Here is a 15,619-nt window from a genome sequence, read left to right as displayed (position 1 = left end):
CATCAGGAAAAAAGAAGACAAGGCACAAATGTCTGGGAAATGTTCCATAGATATATTCCCATGTGCATTTCTCAAGAACCAGGTTCTTACTCTGCAAACTTTTCCATCAGTTCAGACAAATATTGTTTAAAGAAGTAAAGGTGAGAGGGAAGCAAATTAAAATCTCAAAGGAAATTAAGATGAATTTGGACAAGGAAGAAATGTTTTATATGTAGATATGGACAAGTCACAGTAGGTAATATCTGGCCATGCATAAGGTGCCAAATTTGACCCCACTGCAATCACCCCAATTAATCACTTACAAATGTCCTTTCTTTTTGGTCCACAAAGATCTGATAAAGATTGCATAAAAATTAATTGAAATTAAAGAAAGGAACAGTTTGGAATTAGAATTTCATGTAACTATGGAGTATATGAAACCATCCATATCTTAATCTATGCTTTACTTCAATAAGTGTTGTCAGATGGCTTACAAAGGACATATAACTAGGGTGCTGGGCTCTGTCACTCTAACTGTGAGAGTTTGGAAGGAGACTTGAGATTCATTTTGGTGGGTTCAGCTCAGCTCTTCTTGTCTAGGAGTCTAGAATGAGGGAACATTATTGCTTGATGATGGTGGTGGTGGTGGTACTGAAACAGTAGCTGGCAGTCTACAGCATGTCACCACCTGCTCGGCATGCTTTTAAGCACTGGATATAGGAATTCTTTACACCTTACAACATTCCACAAAATAGGACTATGATTATCATCATGTTATGGATGAGAAAACTTAGGCACAGGGCAGTGAAGAAATGTGCTTAAGCTATTAAGTAGCAGAGTGAGGATCTGAATTCAGTGCAGTTCCAGAAGTATGCTCTTTGACTCTGAGCTACACAGCCTCTTACACCACAGCCTTTGGCAAACATGGGACTGGAGTCACTCCCTCCCAAAGGAGATGCAATGGTGAGTCCTCCAACACTGCTTAACATCTTTCACATATTGCTTTCTTAAAGTCAAGTGAGAATTTTCTAAATTAAACAAACAAAAGGTGATACGGCTGTGAGAGGACCACAGTTGATACTAGAATTTTCCATAAAAGGTGAAAAGGCTGCTAGAGGCCAAGAACAAATAAAACCAGGCTTTGAGCTAGAAATCTGAAAGTAAAATCAGGGTCAAACTCTTTCTAAAGGTTCTATTCAAACACTTCCCCAATGCCGAGATAATGAGGCAAGTTTCCCTGAGACGGCATGATTCTTGCCATTCTAGAAACAGAAAACTAGCTTTCAAAAACATCTTCAGCCTACAAATTCCCAACTCTCTCCTCTTCTTCTTCTTAGAATTGTTTGCATGAGGTTTTGTTTTCTGCAGATTTATTTTCCCACATGTATACAGATATCCTATCAGATTTTAATGTTCTCAGGTGGTAACCTAGTTAGCAGCCAGAACAAGTTCACACAAGTCAGTAACACAAGGCTAACAGGAAGCAGGTGCTTCTCTGGGGGGTGCTATAGCAATAGCCTTTGCAAACTGGATTCAGCAACTCACCTTAGGCTTAAATGCAATGACCTTCAAAACCATCTCAACAGTGAACACCCCAGTGAAGACCATGTTCAGAACATCCATGGCATCATTGAACATCTTGGACTGCTCATAGTGCTAGATAAAGAAAGAGGTACAGTTCTGAGGCTCAGCCATGATCTCACGCCCTTGCAAATGGAGGCTCCCCAGCCCTCTGCAACCCTGTAGGGATCCTCTATGGCTCAGTACCCTTTCCCAACAATGTGACCAGCACTGTGAACTCCCACAAAGTGCAGGGGGTCCATGACAAGATGAGGATGATTGAATGAGGGAGGGAGAAAACATGTCTATTCTCTCAGCTGAGAATAGGGGATCCACCCTTTCATCTGGCAGGACTTATACACAGGCCCTTGACTAACACACACTGCACACACCACAAAAATGTCTATGAATAAAGATAGAATTTATTTCATGGTAGGGATAAATTTCACACCATTTAGGTCCATCATTAATAAATGATGGTATTACCTTGACTTTATACTTTTCTCTATACCAGCATATGTTTATGTTCATAAAGAATTTTTTTTTTGATAGTACTGGGGTTTGAGCTCAGGGCTTCACATTTGCTATGCAGGCACTCTACCACTTGAGCCACTCCACCAGCCCTTCATAAAGAATTCTTAAGTTAAAAAAAATTATCTTTGACTGTAAACCTGTTTTCCAGACAGCACTGAGAGTTGGTTTGATTTGCTCAAGCTCATCAAGTCTGGGCAAAATCTGGATCCAGACCTTGATTTTGGGCTTCTTGGTCTAGTGTCATTTCTGCTAGACTGCATCATTTCTGAAGATGTTCACTGTTGATACTGTTCTACAATCTGACTTGGCCAATTCAAGTGAGTTGCGTCCCTTGCTCCAATGTCAGCAAAAAGCAATTGTAATCAGATCAAACCCAGCATTTCATATACTAGAAAATTCATCACCATACTAGTAGCACCTTGAAGACAGGAATATAAATTGAGGTTTGTTTTTCAACATTGAGTGTAACAGGCTCAGATCAAAGTGCCAGACACAAATAATTTAGCATGAACCTTTTCTGAGATAAGGGTGATAGACTTCTCCATTTTATCAATAAAGAAAGTGAAGCTTAGGGGATTAAAATAAATTTCCCTGGACTGGAAACTTTCCTGCCCCACTCGTAAGGAGTAAAACCAGGACTAAGTTGCCTGCCAGTGGAACTCCTAAGCTTTGATCCACAATTGCCCCCTCACCCCCATGGAACTGAATGCCACATGTAGGCGCCACAGAAATGTTACCTACCGTCATGCTGTACAGACCATCTCAAACAAAGGAGAGATCTGAAATGTCTACCATGAAACAGTCAGAATGGGACTCTGGCCACACTATAGCCCGGACTCATTAGAAAATCAAAGCCATCCTCTCATGAGGGGAGACTCTGCCCTCAGAATCTGGGGTATGGGGCTGTGCAGAATGCCCAGACTTGGTCCCCACAGCTGTCTCCATTTTTACCTGCATGGCCAAGCAGAGTGTGTTGAGCATGATGAGGACAAACATCATGTATTCGAAAGGCGAAGAGTTCACCACGTACCAGAACTTGTACTGGTAGGGGTTTTTGGGGATGTATCTCCGCAACGGACGTGCTTTCAAGGCATATTCCACACACTGACGCTGCAACGGCAGAAAAGGGCAAACATGGAGGTCTGAGCACTTCTAGGGAAGAAGTACACAGTGCTCATCTGCCCTCTGAGAACTCATGCCAGCCTCCTGGGAAGGGACCACGGACGATGGTGTAAATGACATGAGCAACCACACTTCCTGATATGGCACCACCAAGTCACTGAGGGACCAGCATACATCACTGTCTCTGCTCCTCATGACAACCTCAGAGGTAAAAAGCACACACATTTTGCTTACTAAAAACTGCAGCCAGAAATCCAGGAGTGGTAGTTACTGCCTATAATCTCAGGTACTAGGAAGGCTGAGGTAGGAGGATAGAGGTCCAATGACAGCCTAAGCAAAAGCACAAGACCCTATCTAAAAAACAAACTAACAGCAAAAGGACTAGGGGCCCAAGGCTCAAGTGGTAGAGCGCTTGCAGAGTAAGTGTGAGGCCCTGAGTGCAAGCCCTAGTACTGCAACAAACAAATGAAAAACTGTAGCCAAGGATTTTACTGTGGTCCTACAGTATATATACCCACATAGCAGCAAGGACTTAGCCTGGCCTTGTCACTGTCTTTGCACTACCAGTTGGTTTTGTCCATAGGAATGCTTGTATTGTCCCACAGAAGAGGAAACCAGCTATCAACAGACAAATTTTTCAAGAACCAGAAGGGCTAGGCTCACTTCCTGAGACTGGAGTCCCCTGGTTACTCAGATGGAACCATGTAAGATGCCATGACTGTGTTAGCCACTGATGTCTTATGGTAGGCTGTCTATGTGTCCCTCTGGGAGATTTGGGGGCTTGGGAGCCTGGCATGTTCATTTCAGAATTCCCAGGGGATAGTAATGACAACCAGATTGAACTAAAGTTGGTCCTAACTACAGCACTGTCCTTCCCACTCATTCTGGGGATAGAGAGTGGTTCACCTTCTGCAGCAAGACCAGAGAGAGCCTCCAGGCCTGACAGCTCACAGCCAGTCTCAAGTCCCTAGCCCTGCCCCACTCTCCTGCTTTGACTCTAGATGTAGCAGGTTCAGATAGGCTTCATTTGTTCAGGAATTGGTGTTAGTCTACCTGCTGACTCTAGGAATCCCCAGTTTGAGTCTGTTGGGGGATCTTAGGTGATAAAAACTTAAGCACTACACTGCGTGGGAAAAGGGCTGGGTCAGACCTTCGTGGACTATCACTAGTAGTATTTGCAAGAACACCGTAAGAACTCAAAGAAAAGTCCTCCTACAAACCAGGCCAGTGCATCCTCACATTTCCCATAGTGTGCACAGCCATAGCCATAGCCACTTCACCTTAGGAAGCCCTGGCTGTCAGATCATTATTTCTTATTATGTCATCATTGTTTCTTACTATGTTATTACCAAAGCAGAGAAGCTACTGATAGAGGACCAAGGGAAACTCCCAGAACAGACTCTCAATCTCTGCCACTCTTCTATGGTTCAAAAGACCTTTTAAGGAGTAAGTCCTTGATGCCCTTAACGTAGATGTAAGGTGATGAGAGCAGAGATACACCTGACATCACAGAGCAGGTTCAGGCACAGCAGTGCCAGAACTCAGGCTCTTGTTTTGCTCATACCACCAACAGAGCAAGGCCTCTACTTTTTCCAGACTGGCTAAAACAAGGAGCTAAAGAAAGAATGATGTTGGTGAAAACCTTAGTCCCAAGTTCAAAGTTCCCCTCTGCTGTTTTGAGGGTTTTTCCTCCTAACTCGGTTCTTGACCATGGGTAACAATGGTTCTCAGAAGTCTTCAGATAATGTCTGGGAAAGTTAGGATTTCACCACTGGAGGAAGGGGGTGCTACTGATACCTAGTGAGTAGAGGCCAGGAATGTTACTCAATATCCTAAAGCCCCAACAAGAATTATCTAGCCTACAACATCCAAGAGGGGCAAGCTGAAGAAATTCTGCCCTAAGTAAATACTGTGAAAAATTGAGTGGGTGTTTTCTGGCCCTGTGCCCCAGCACCCTATAAGATTCTGAGCCAACAGAAGTGAGGCCTGACCTAAGTATCTCTGATTTCTCACCCACAGGCCTGGTGGTTGGTTTCACAATTACAGTCTATTCTGCATGTGGTTCTGAGGATAAAACCAAGGGCAAGCACTCCACCACTGAGCTACATCCTCAGCCTGTTCACAGTCGATTTTATATCAGGGGACCTAACTTTCTACAGTGAAGAGAATGTGCTCTTCACTGGTGGAGACCTGAACTCAGATGGGTGCCTTTCTCTGTGCACAAAAAAAGCAGTCAAAAGAGGAGACACTGCTCTTGCTCAAGGGACAGAAGCACAAACAGTGTGTGACTTTAACCTGATTTTTGTCCAGCTCACAGTTCTTATACTCTTTTTCTCCCTGCTCCTGAAATGTAACGATGACAAAGCCCACAAAAATGTTCATCATGAAGAAAGCAACAATGATGATGTAGATGATAAAGAAGATGGAGATCTCCACGCGGTGGTTGTAGACTGGGCCAACATTCTCTCCGTTGGAGTCGATGGCTTTATACAGCAACCTGGGGAGCAGAAAAACCAAGTGAGGACCTTCCAACCCCACTCAGCCCAAGTGGCCCAGCCCGCTGCCCTTTCAGATGTCCCCAGAGTTTTTCTAAACTCTTCTTGTGAGAATCGATTGTCAATCCCTCAAAGGTACCCTGAAGTTCTGCCAGCCCACAAGGACCAGCCCGCCCACCTTCTGCAGCTCCTGTGGGCATGGGACATCAGAAGGGGAGTGACAAAGGGGCAAGAAACTCTCCATTTTGTCTTCTACCTTCTTTCTGATCTTCTTACTTTACCCACCCACATCCTAGCCATTCTTCTAGACCCTTATTTTACACATCTAGGACATGCCAGAGCTCCTGTCTACTTTGACCACCTGATATTCTTACTGGATTTGGGATTTGCAGGGAGGAGCTATGTTCAGACCACTCTGTTTCTTCCACAGCAGCTAGCACAGCATGTTCTATGACGATGGTATTAAAAGCACACTTTATGAGCATGGAAGAACTGTCTGATGGCAACCAACCATGCCTGGCATATATTAGCATTACTATCAGGATGAATGAATGGTTTGGGATACTGGCAAGACCCCTATTAGGAACAGCAGAGGGGCAGCTTACTGAAATGACTACCAATGACAGTTTGCTCAGCACATTCCTCTTATGACTCCTTAGTCCCATCCAGAGATGCTTCTCAGGACCTGTACTGTCCCTGCTTCAAATCTGAGAGCGCTGTTAGTAGGCCATAGATGTTCCTCATTTGCATACTCAGATAGAAGAGCCATATGGGCCAAGAAGTGATAAGCGGCCCAAAGTTAAGAGTCATAGGGCAAGAATGCAACTGTGAAGAACAAAAGTGGGATTCGCTACTGGAGGGAGGACTCAGCCAGAGCCTCCCTGAGGAGCAGCAGGAGTCTCAATGGAAGACTGTGTGTCTTTATACTTACGCAGGCCAGCCCTCAAATGTGGAAACTGTGAAGAGTGCCATCATAGCAGAAAGGACGTTGTCAAAGTTGAAATCACTATTTTGCCAGATCCTCTCACGGACCACAGGACTATTGACATCCCCATCCTTGTAAAGGATGAAAAGTCCTCTGGAGAGCAAAAAAAGAATGAACCATCCTAGCTTTCTATGTGACAGCAGAAATAGCAATTAAGTCAGTCACATGGCCCCAGTCCCACCTCCAGGATGTCATACTCAGCCCCACAAAAGCAGAGTTTCTCCTTTGCTCCTCTAATATTTAATCTATAGATCAAATGACTATTGAGTAATGACTAATGAAAAGTGTATTCTCCAAAGCAGCTAAGGAAACACCCCACATATGTCTGTTAATAAACACAAACCACCAAACAGTAAATGTTTCTCATATAAAACAGGCTCAAAGTATGTATGTTGAAGAATCTAAGCTTTGGCCACAGAGAATTCTTTAAGTTCTGGGACATGAGCCCAATATACTCTTATCTGCATCCCAATTTTCTTTCCAAAAGAATTCTCAAACAGCTATTATATGATATTTCTCACAGTACTTGACTTCTGGGGAGAACCAAAGAGATAAAAGTCTGTGATTATTATTTCACACATGAGGAAGCAGAGGCTGCTAGAGGGAAAGGAAAGTATCTCCATACTGCTGCTGTGCTGCTCAGCTCCCAGGGGCGCTGTGCCACCCTCCAACCTGGGTGAATGGTTGCTTTGGACTGTACCTCGTACCCTGGGACCATACACCTTCTGCTGAAGGAAACTCCAAACCAATGAGGGTAGGGCGGGCAGCTAGACAGTAGTCAGCATATCTCTGAAGGACAGGGACACATATTCTCTACCACTTTAGGGTCTAGACAATGCTTCCACACCAGCCTTCATGCTTACTGGGCATCTTGGAAGAAGAGGCAATGAACATTTCCTCTGAGAGATGAATGGCCATGTGTATGGCCAAAACAAGTAAGCGGAGAAGTGAAGAAGTCTAGAAGAGAAAGCCAGCTCCCGAACACCTGGGAGTTGAGCTGCAAGTTCTGATGTGGAGGACTATCATCCATATGGATATAAGAGGAGCTACTTGACGGGCATTTCATCATTGTTATTTCAGGGTTCCTTCCCTACAGTTTAGAAATTCCTTACAGAACAGCAAAAGAACCTATCTATTCTTCTGGGAAGACAAAGTTTTGAAACTGCACAACTAAATGCCATTGAACGGCTTATTTTATGTTTAGTGAATTTTGCCTCAATTTAGAAAACAGACAACAAAAAAATAACCACTATCATGTCAACCATGACACGAGCACATGAAACTTATAAAATGCTAGCATGAGTGAATCCTTAATGTTTTCTGTTTGTTCTCTCAAATTCCCTACTCTGCTCTCAGGACACTCACCTGCATTCTTCAGGGTTACTTTTGGCTTCATCAGTGCAGCGATAAAATTTCCCCTGGGCACAAAACAGAAAGATGGTCAAGCATAGGCTCCTTCCTATAGAAATCAACCTGAACCATGTGTAAAGGGGCTCCTACCTTGAACAACTGGACCCCGATGCAGGCAAACATGAACTGAAGCAGGGTGGTGACAATCATGATGTTACCAATTGTCCGGATGGCCACGAAGACGCACTGAACAACGTGCTGGTGAGAGAAAAGCACGGAGACGTTCCTTCACTATTTTAGTCACAGGGTGAGCCAACACCTGCCAAGAGCTTCTATTTTTTTGTGCATTTTTATATCATTCTCCAACTTTGCAGTCCTTTGTGCTTTGTTTTCCAGGTTATCTGCAGAGAGGTTCTACAGTGCATCATGAGGAACACATTGTAAGTGGGGCCCTCTTCAGTTTTCTCAAAAGTGGCTGGTTTACTTGAAATAAATGCACCACCTGGCCCACACTCACAGGACCCCCAACCTGTAAAGGATTTAAGAAAATGCAAACCCTCTAGCCTCGAAAGCATGAGAATAGATTTACAGTTTTAAATAAACACACAGTATATGTGTATGAAAACAGAACAATAGAACCTGTTGAAATTATTCTAAGAAGTTGGGGAGGGGAAATGAGGAAGAATGATAGAGAGGGTGAATCTAATTAAGACACAATGTAAGCATATATATAAATGTCACAATGAAACCTCCCTGTATACCTAATATATGCTAATAAAAATGTCAAAAAAATAAAAAACACAAAGAAATACTATTCATAATGAAAAAATTAAAAAGGAACAATAATTATAAGGAAAAACATCTCAAATTAACAAAAAGTAAATATTTTTTAAAATGACATTGGTACTGGGCAGAGGTGGCTTAATTGGTGGAAAGGTCTCATCTTGAAATCCATCAGGCCTTAGCTCAGCCCTGGCCCAGAAGAGGCAATAATGACAGCCAACCCTAACCCAGGCCAGCCCTGCTAGAAGGATGGGAATTAATACCTTAAGTCCTTTTGCTCTGTTGATTGCTCTGAGGGGCCTTAGGACCCTTAAGACCCTCAGAATCTTCACAACAGAGATGGCACTGGATCTAAGGAAGAGCACAGATAAGAAAGCAAGGAAAGTTTATTAAGGATGTATTAAGAATACTTGTACATGAGTTACTTCACTTAACCCGCATCTCTTTAATAATCACTACACCATTTCCACGGGATCCACTTAAGCCATCCTGCCAATAATCCTGGGTGTACACGTACACACACACACGCACACACGAATACTTACTGAATCCCAAATGACACCAGAGACACCCCGACAACCAGCATATCCAGCAAATTGAAATAGTTCCTGCAGAAAGCCCCTTTGTGTAGGAAAGCTCCAAAAGTTGTCATCTATAAACAGAATCATGAGTCACTATTTTTTTTTCTTTCGTCACTATTTTTTTTTCTTTCCACAGGCAAAGAAACCTAGGCTTTTCACAAAATCTTGAAGAAAGTATGACTTTATTAACAACTGCATGTCTGGAAGCCAGAGATGTAAACCAGTAAGGATAAGCAATCAAATAACCTAGTCAAACAAAAATGGAAAAGAGGCAGTTGATTTCACACTCATTTTTGAAGAGACCAATCTAGACATTATTACCACAATGACAGATTCCAAATATGAATCTATTGCTGGCTTGTCTCAGGAGAGACTGCATGTATTTGTGAGAATGTCATTGCTGCCAGACAACTTGGCTTCCCCACAAAATGCTGGTCTGGCCTTCCTGAGATCCATTAGAGCCTCCATTGTTCCAACTGAGCCTTCCTAGTGAAGGCAGCAAAAGCACTGGAGTCCAGCACTCACATTCTATTTACATAGAGACTCACATCCTTTTTCCATGAAGGCCTCTTACTATTGCCCTTAAGTCTTTAATGACCCACCCATTTCGTGATTCACTCCTTTATGGTTACTCTAACACGTGCCAGGTATGGCAAGGGAGCTGCAGTGTGACACCACAGCTAGGTCTCACTACTTCCCCGACACTTGCCTTGAAGACCTGGAGCACATTTTCTGGGTGCTCCAGTTAGACTTCTACTGACGGGAAGAGAGTTTAGTAAGGAAGTTCTGCACAGTAAAAACAGCAAAATATAGAAAGTTCACTATTTTGAAAAAAAAATGGGTACAGTGAAGGGTATACAGTTACCCTCAATCTGATAGTATCAGTTTTATCAATCTGATAAAACTGCCAATATTCAATCATTTTGACTTATAAAAATGGCAATTTCACAGAGTTTAAACAAATTAACAAATAGCCTTCCAAGTCTCCCCAAGGCTACCAGGAGCCAGCATTTTAGATGTCAGATCATTCTTGATGAATTTCCATTTTCTGAATCCTTCTTGTTTTAGCTTATTTTCCATCTGCTAAAATATCTTCAAAATGAAGATTTAGAAGATTTAAGTCACTGATGCAAATCTACAGAAATTAAAAAGTAGCAATCATTTTTTTCCCTTTTAAATAACACAGGATCTCATTTTCTCCAAAGCCCAAGAGTAAGTATATTCATTTAACAACTTAAAAAGGTGGAAAGTAAAATGAAACCTCAATTAACCAGGCTAATAGACTAAATAGAACACTTCTCCATTCAGTTTGAGGGGACAGCAAATGACAAAAACAAGAAGCTGAGGCAGGAGCAGAAGCCAGAGAGACCGCTGACCCCCTACTCTGTGTGTTCTGCACCAAGTCTTTACCACAGAGCCCCTATAAACCCCTGGCCACCGTTTCCCTGCACAGCTCTGTCTTAGGACCAGCAACCAAATTCGCTGGCTTATTTAGGCAAGAAAATAAACCTGGATTTTTATAACATTTGAAACAAAGATTTAAAGCAATGTTGGTTGGTTTTGAGCTAATTTTCCATTAACCACTGAAAAGGAGACCATTCCCTGGCCACGCTGAGGTTTCATTTATAAAAGATTTTGTGAAGAACCCAAGTTCCACAGTAGTCTAAGATAAAGTACATTGTTCCCTGAAATGCACATACAAAAACCTCAAAGTGGTTAAAGATAATTGTGGTTAAAACCTTCATTTCTCAGCCTCTTCTTTTTAAGAGATGCCTGCTCTGACAGTTCTCATGGGCCATGTTCTCCCAGAATCACAAGGGCCCACTCCTGGAGGCTCTTATCTCTCTGTTGTTGGTCTCTGGACTTCTGGGCACGTAGGAAGGAGCTCCCTGGTGGGTGGCCTTCACAGTCAGTACACAAACCACATGCAGCAACAGCAACTGTTAGCTCATGCATGGGCAGTACATTTAGGTCACCCTGTATGCAGGGTGTTCCCTTTGTTTGTATAAATGCAAGCCCATCCATTAAAACAGAGAGAAACTATCTTAACACAAGTGGACCCAAGTTATCTTGCAAATCCCATTGCAAGAAAATAGTAAGGTACTATTTTAGGTCACCAAAATGCAATCAGAGAAACAAAAGGAGAGGCATTCCCTTCATAGGATAAATGTTCCCTCTGACTTTGACGTCAAGAAGAGTAGAAAAAAATTCACACGTGGTGCTGTATCTGTTGTCAGTGGACAGATTTCAGAGGATTATTTTTTTTTAAGGAGCAAAATATAATTCCAACTATCATGTGAAAGCCAAAGTAGCTCCTACATGCACTCAAAAGTTAAAAAGAAACAACAACAACAAGTTGGAACAGTCATAGAAAAAAAATCCTTTGATTAAAAAAAAAAGATTAACTTGATCACAAAAGACTGAAAAAAAAAAAAAAACCAAACAAAGCACTTCACGCTTCTTTCGTGTGTGTCACACGCAGGAGCATGTGTTTAAGGAAACACACTGCTGGGTAGCCTGTTACCTTCAAAATGATCTCAAATGCAAAAGTACCAGTGAAGACATAATCTGCATAACCTAGCATCTGGAAGGTAAACAAAGAGTGGCAACTATTATTGCTTCAGCTGCTTTAGAGTAGTGAAGATCAATGAAAACGCCGTTACCTTTAACAGGATTTCAACAGTAAAGATGGCTGTGAAAGCATAGTCAAAGTAACCCAGTATCTGCAAGGCATAATATGTAGAAATGAGAACAAGGCACTGGCAAGCTGCCACAGCTACATACCCACCAGCAGAACCCTGACCTCAGTCTGAGACCTGCTCTACCAAATCAACCCTGCCATTCCGGAGTAGAGCAAAGATGCTCATAAGGGCACACCTTATTGCAACCAGCTCCTCTTTGTAACCAGCAAGGAGCAGTGGGGAGCCTCACCTCCTTTAGACACTCAGACCAACTGGCTTCTGAGGCTTGAGCTCTGGACCTACAGGGGCTAGTTTCTGAAAGTGCTATATTAATCTTTCTTTACCAGTGTGTTCCATCTACCAATGACTTGTGGTCCCTGATAAATTACAGTCATACACATTTTTAATTTTTAACTGAACTTTGGCTGAATGAAGTATGTTACCATCTAGCTGAGCTTCAGATTGGTAGAGAAATGTAAATAAAGGTGTTAGTGGCAAGACCGGGAGAGTAGCTCAGTGATAGAGTACTTTTCTGGCATTCATAAGATTCTGTGTTCCATCCCCAGTATGGCAAAAAAAAAAAAAAAAAAAAAAAAGTTTAAAAAAATGTTAGTAGCATCAAATAGGGCCAGAAGCTTCTACCTTTCTCATTAGATTCCTGCCTAGTTAATCAGCAAACAATCTCTCCCCGACCCATGTGTCAGGTGGGCTCAGTCTGCAAGGTACGGTTTTACTGTCTTTTTCTTGTCATTATTGCTTCTAACTTTGCCCTCTCCCAAGACTGATTTTTACCCACTGGAAGAATAGACGGACTTGACCTTTGAATTTTTAGTCTGACTACTCTGCCAGCATTCTTGACGATGCCATCTATAATCCAACAGAGTTCTCTTGGCCCATTCTGGATCCCTGAATCCCTGTAAGGGTCCTGGGGACTCAGAGGCAGGGCAAGTGGGCCAGTAGCAAGAAGTCTAACCACTCCAGCTAGGCCAGTTGCAGGGAACTGCTCACCTGTGCCCTCCCCCACAAAGATGATGACAAGACTCTATACTAGACAAGACTGTCTTTGCTGCTGATCTTCATGGCAACAGTGCTGTGGTTTTGAAAGAACTGAAAATGTCAAGAACTGGAAGGACTATGGAGACTACCCACGCCTACTCTTTTCACTGAAGAGAACCGGATGCTGAGAACAAGCAGGGACACCTGCTCAGGCCACTAAACCATTCACAGCATTGTTGAGCAAGGAGGTGGGCTGTTGGGTGCTAGTGAGAGCCCTGGGGCCATTTTATCTCACATGTGGGAACCATTACAGGACAGCTCTCTGCTGCTCCTTCTCAGGAAGGCAAAGACCTCTGCTTCATGGGCCAGTTCTCTCCAGAGGAAATGCTCTCTTCAGAGGGTACTTCTGTTCCAGTTTGTTTCTGGATTTATAAAGTTTGCTAGAATATCTCTGTGTAATTGTGTTTCTTGGCCAGGCAATGGAAGTTATTTTTCAATATACTAACAGGCCTCTGCCACCTTCTCCTAATTCCCTTCTGGAACACAGTGGGATAGTAATGTTGAAAGTACCAGGCAACCAGGAGAGACATGGCTGCCAAGTCTACTTGGTGCTCAGGGTTAAAACTGAGCTTATAGATTAAGGTTCTTCTTTCCTCCCTTCTCTTCCACTTTCCCTTTCACAAAGAATTCAACTAATGTTAAAATTTTAAAAATGGTGCAGTGTTTTAAAAGCAATGCACACATACATACACATACATCTCTTAAAAAGTACAGCGGTAGTTTAGGGGAAAGCAGCAAGGAAAAATAAACTCATGGAGAAGAGATGATTAAAAAAAGAAAAAAAGAAACATGAAGACTCAATGTAAATGGAACTCTTTGTCAATAAGCATTTTAGACTAGCTCCTGACCTAAACTGTCCTATAATGATTTTTCCCCTTGTGCCTCATTTTTATGGTAGAATTCAATGACATAGGGGCCTATATGCCATTTGAATGCAAAAATAGAGATGGTCTTGTGGATCTCTATTGAGAGCCCTTTTCTGTGAGGACAGATAAAGATAGGTTCAGTGCCTTCATCATTACGTGGTGAACCAACACGTGCCTGGGGGAAAGCACTTTTCATCTTCATATTGGAGTGCGTGTTTTGTCACTGATAGATCAGATTTGCCAGGCACTGGATATGTGGAGAAACAGCACGCAGCCATGGTTGTCATGCACAATAGAAAGCTGGGTAGACTGATCTTCTATTATGTCTTAAATGTTAAAATCTGTAACAATCGAGTACACAGAACGAGGCAGTGGTACCTAACAGTCTCACACACTTGCTGGCCTCCCTCTCCTGGGAGGTGTCCTGGTGATCACCCGAAACTGCATTACAGTATCCAGGCCTTTTAGTCAACAGGCCACTTGTTCTCTGAAGCTGTCTTACCTTTGAAGTTTCCTCAGTAATGAATTAGCTGAACTACCTACTAAGATAGTGCTGCTGGAACAAAAATGAGTTTAGGTACAAGTTTCTTCCCAACACTGACACATCTGCAGACACTATCCTTAAGTCAGGAAACATGAAAAGTAGAACACTTAAGTCCTCTATTTGTTGCATTAGCATAACCACCTCTTACCACTCCAAAACCTCAAGTTCCTCCTCTCCACTGGACCCTTAACTCACCATGCCATCATCTCCCCGACTTGTATTTCTCCTCAGTAAGGGTGTCAAGCAGCTTTGTGTAAAGTCAACATAAGATAGAAACCTTCCCAATAACCCCAATTAAGAGCTCCTGGGCTTGTGGCATGCCTGGATTCAATTTTACTTTCTCCCTGCTTTAGGCTCCCACTATCCAAAAGCTTGAAATAAGTGTGACTATATATCTGAAGAGGAAGAGAGAAAGGAGGATCAAAATGTCAGCAGTAAGGAGAAAAGAGGAGGAGAAGCAGGGTCCTTGGATACACTTCTGTTACTCTAGAGGGTTCTAAATGTTCAAAGTAAATGATGCCATTCAGATACACCCAGTAAAACAAAAGCTCTGGCACTCACATACTAGAAACTTAAAACATTCTATAGAAACACAGAACTAGACGCCTACCCTAACTTTAGCCTTTTGCCCCACCCCCAGACCCTCTCTTTAGCACAGACTCTGACTGAGAGAGGCCAGAGCTGACCCCAGAGGGAGCCCCACCCACCTCTCCTCTCTCAGAGGCTTACAGTGTTCCGGAAGGAGTGGCTACGGATGGGGTCCTCAGCAGCGAGGGCAGCGCTGCTCAGCATGATGAAGACAAGGATTAGGTTGGTGAAGATGTGGTGGTTGATGAGCTTGTGGCAGCCTACACGGATCCTGTAGGGGGAAAGTTGTTTCATGGACACAGAGTTCCCAGCAAGGGTGTGGGCAGGCTGGGGTTCTTAAGAGTGTGAGAACCCCATGGTAAGAGATTACACAGAAGATGACTGTCAGCTAGGCTACCCATGTTCCCAGCTCAGGGAAACCAGCGTAACCCACTGCTTGCCCCATATTGCCCACCATAAGCAGCCCCTAAGGACCTGTGGAATGAGTGATCACCT

At 43.0% G+C, this 15,619-nt stretch overlaps 1 protein-coding gene across 22 annotated transcripts in view; it reads right to left on the bottom strand.

The window, feature by feature from the left end:
- Cacna1d (calcium voltage-gated channel subunit alpha1 D) overlaps positions 1 to 15,619 on the bottom strand; it is a 322,522-nt gene that overhangs the window by 60,146 nt on the left and 246,757 nt on the right. For all 22 annotated transcript variants that reach the window (XM_074043953.1, XM_074043952.1, XM_074043939.1 and 19 more), the window contains 10 exons: positions 15,266 to 15,395; positions 12,053 to 12,112; positions 9,354 to 9,460; positions 9,072 to 9,159; positions 8,176 to 8,283; positions 8,041 to 8,093; positions 6,622 to 6,768; positions 5,491 to 5,692; positions 3,025 to 3,183; positions 1,525 to 1,635 (listed from right to left, as the gene is read on the bottom strand). In XM_074043953.1, the coding sequence (XP_073900054.1) occupies positions 1,525 to 1,635; positions 3,025 to 3,183; positions 5,491 to 5,692; positions 6,622 to 6,768; positions 8,041 to 8,093; positions 8,176 to 8,283; positions 9,072 to 9,159; positions 9,354 to 9,460; positions 12,053 to 12,112; positions 15,266 to 15,395 (1,165 nt within the window). The remainder of the gene's footprint in view (positions 1 to 1,524; positions 1,636 to 3,024; positions 3,184 to 5,490; positions 5,693 to 6,621; positions 6,769 to 8,040; positions 8,094 to 8,175; positions 8,284 to 9,071; positions 9,160 to 9,353; positions 9,461 to 12,052; positions 12,113 to 15,265; positions 15,396 to 15,619) is intronic.

This window comes from Castor canadensis, chromosome 10, assembly GCF_047511655.1.
Source record: "Castor canadensis chromosome 10, mCasCan1.hap1v2, whole genome shotgun sequence".
Classification (NCBI taxonomy): Eukaryota; Metazoa; Chordata; class Mammalia; order Rodentia; family Castoridae; genus Castor; species Castor canadensis.
Note: the sequence above shows the minus strand (reverse complement) of the source record. Positions and strands in the feature narration are given on the sequence as shown.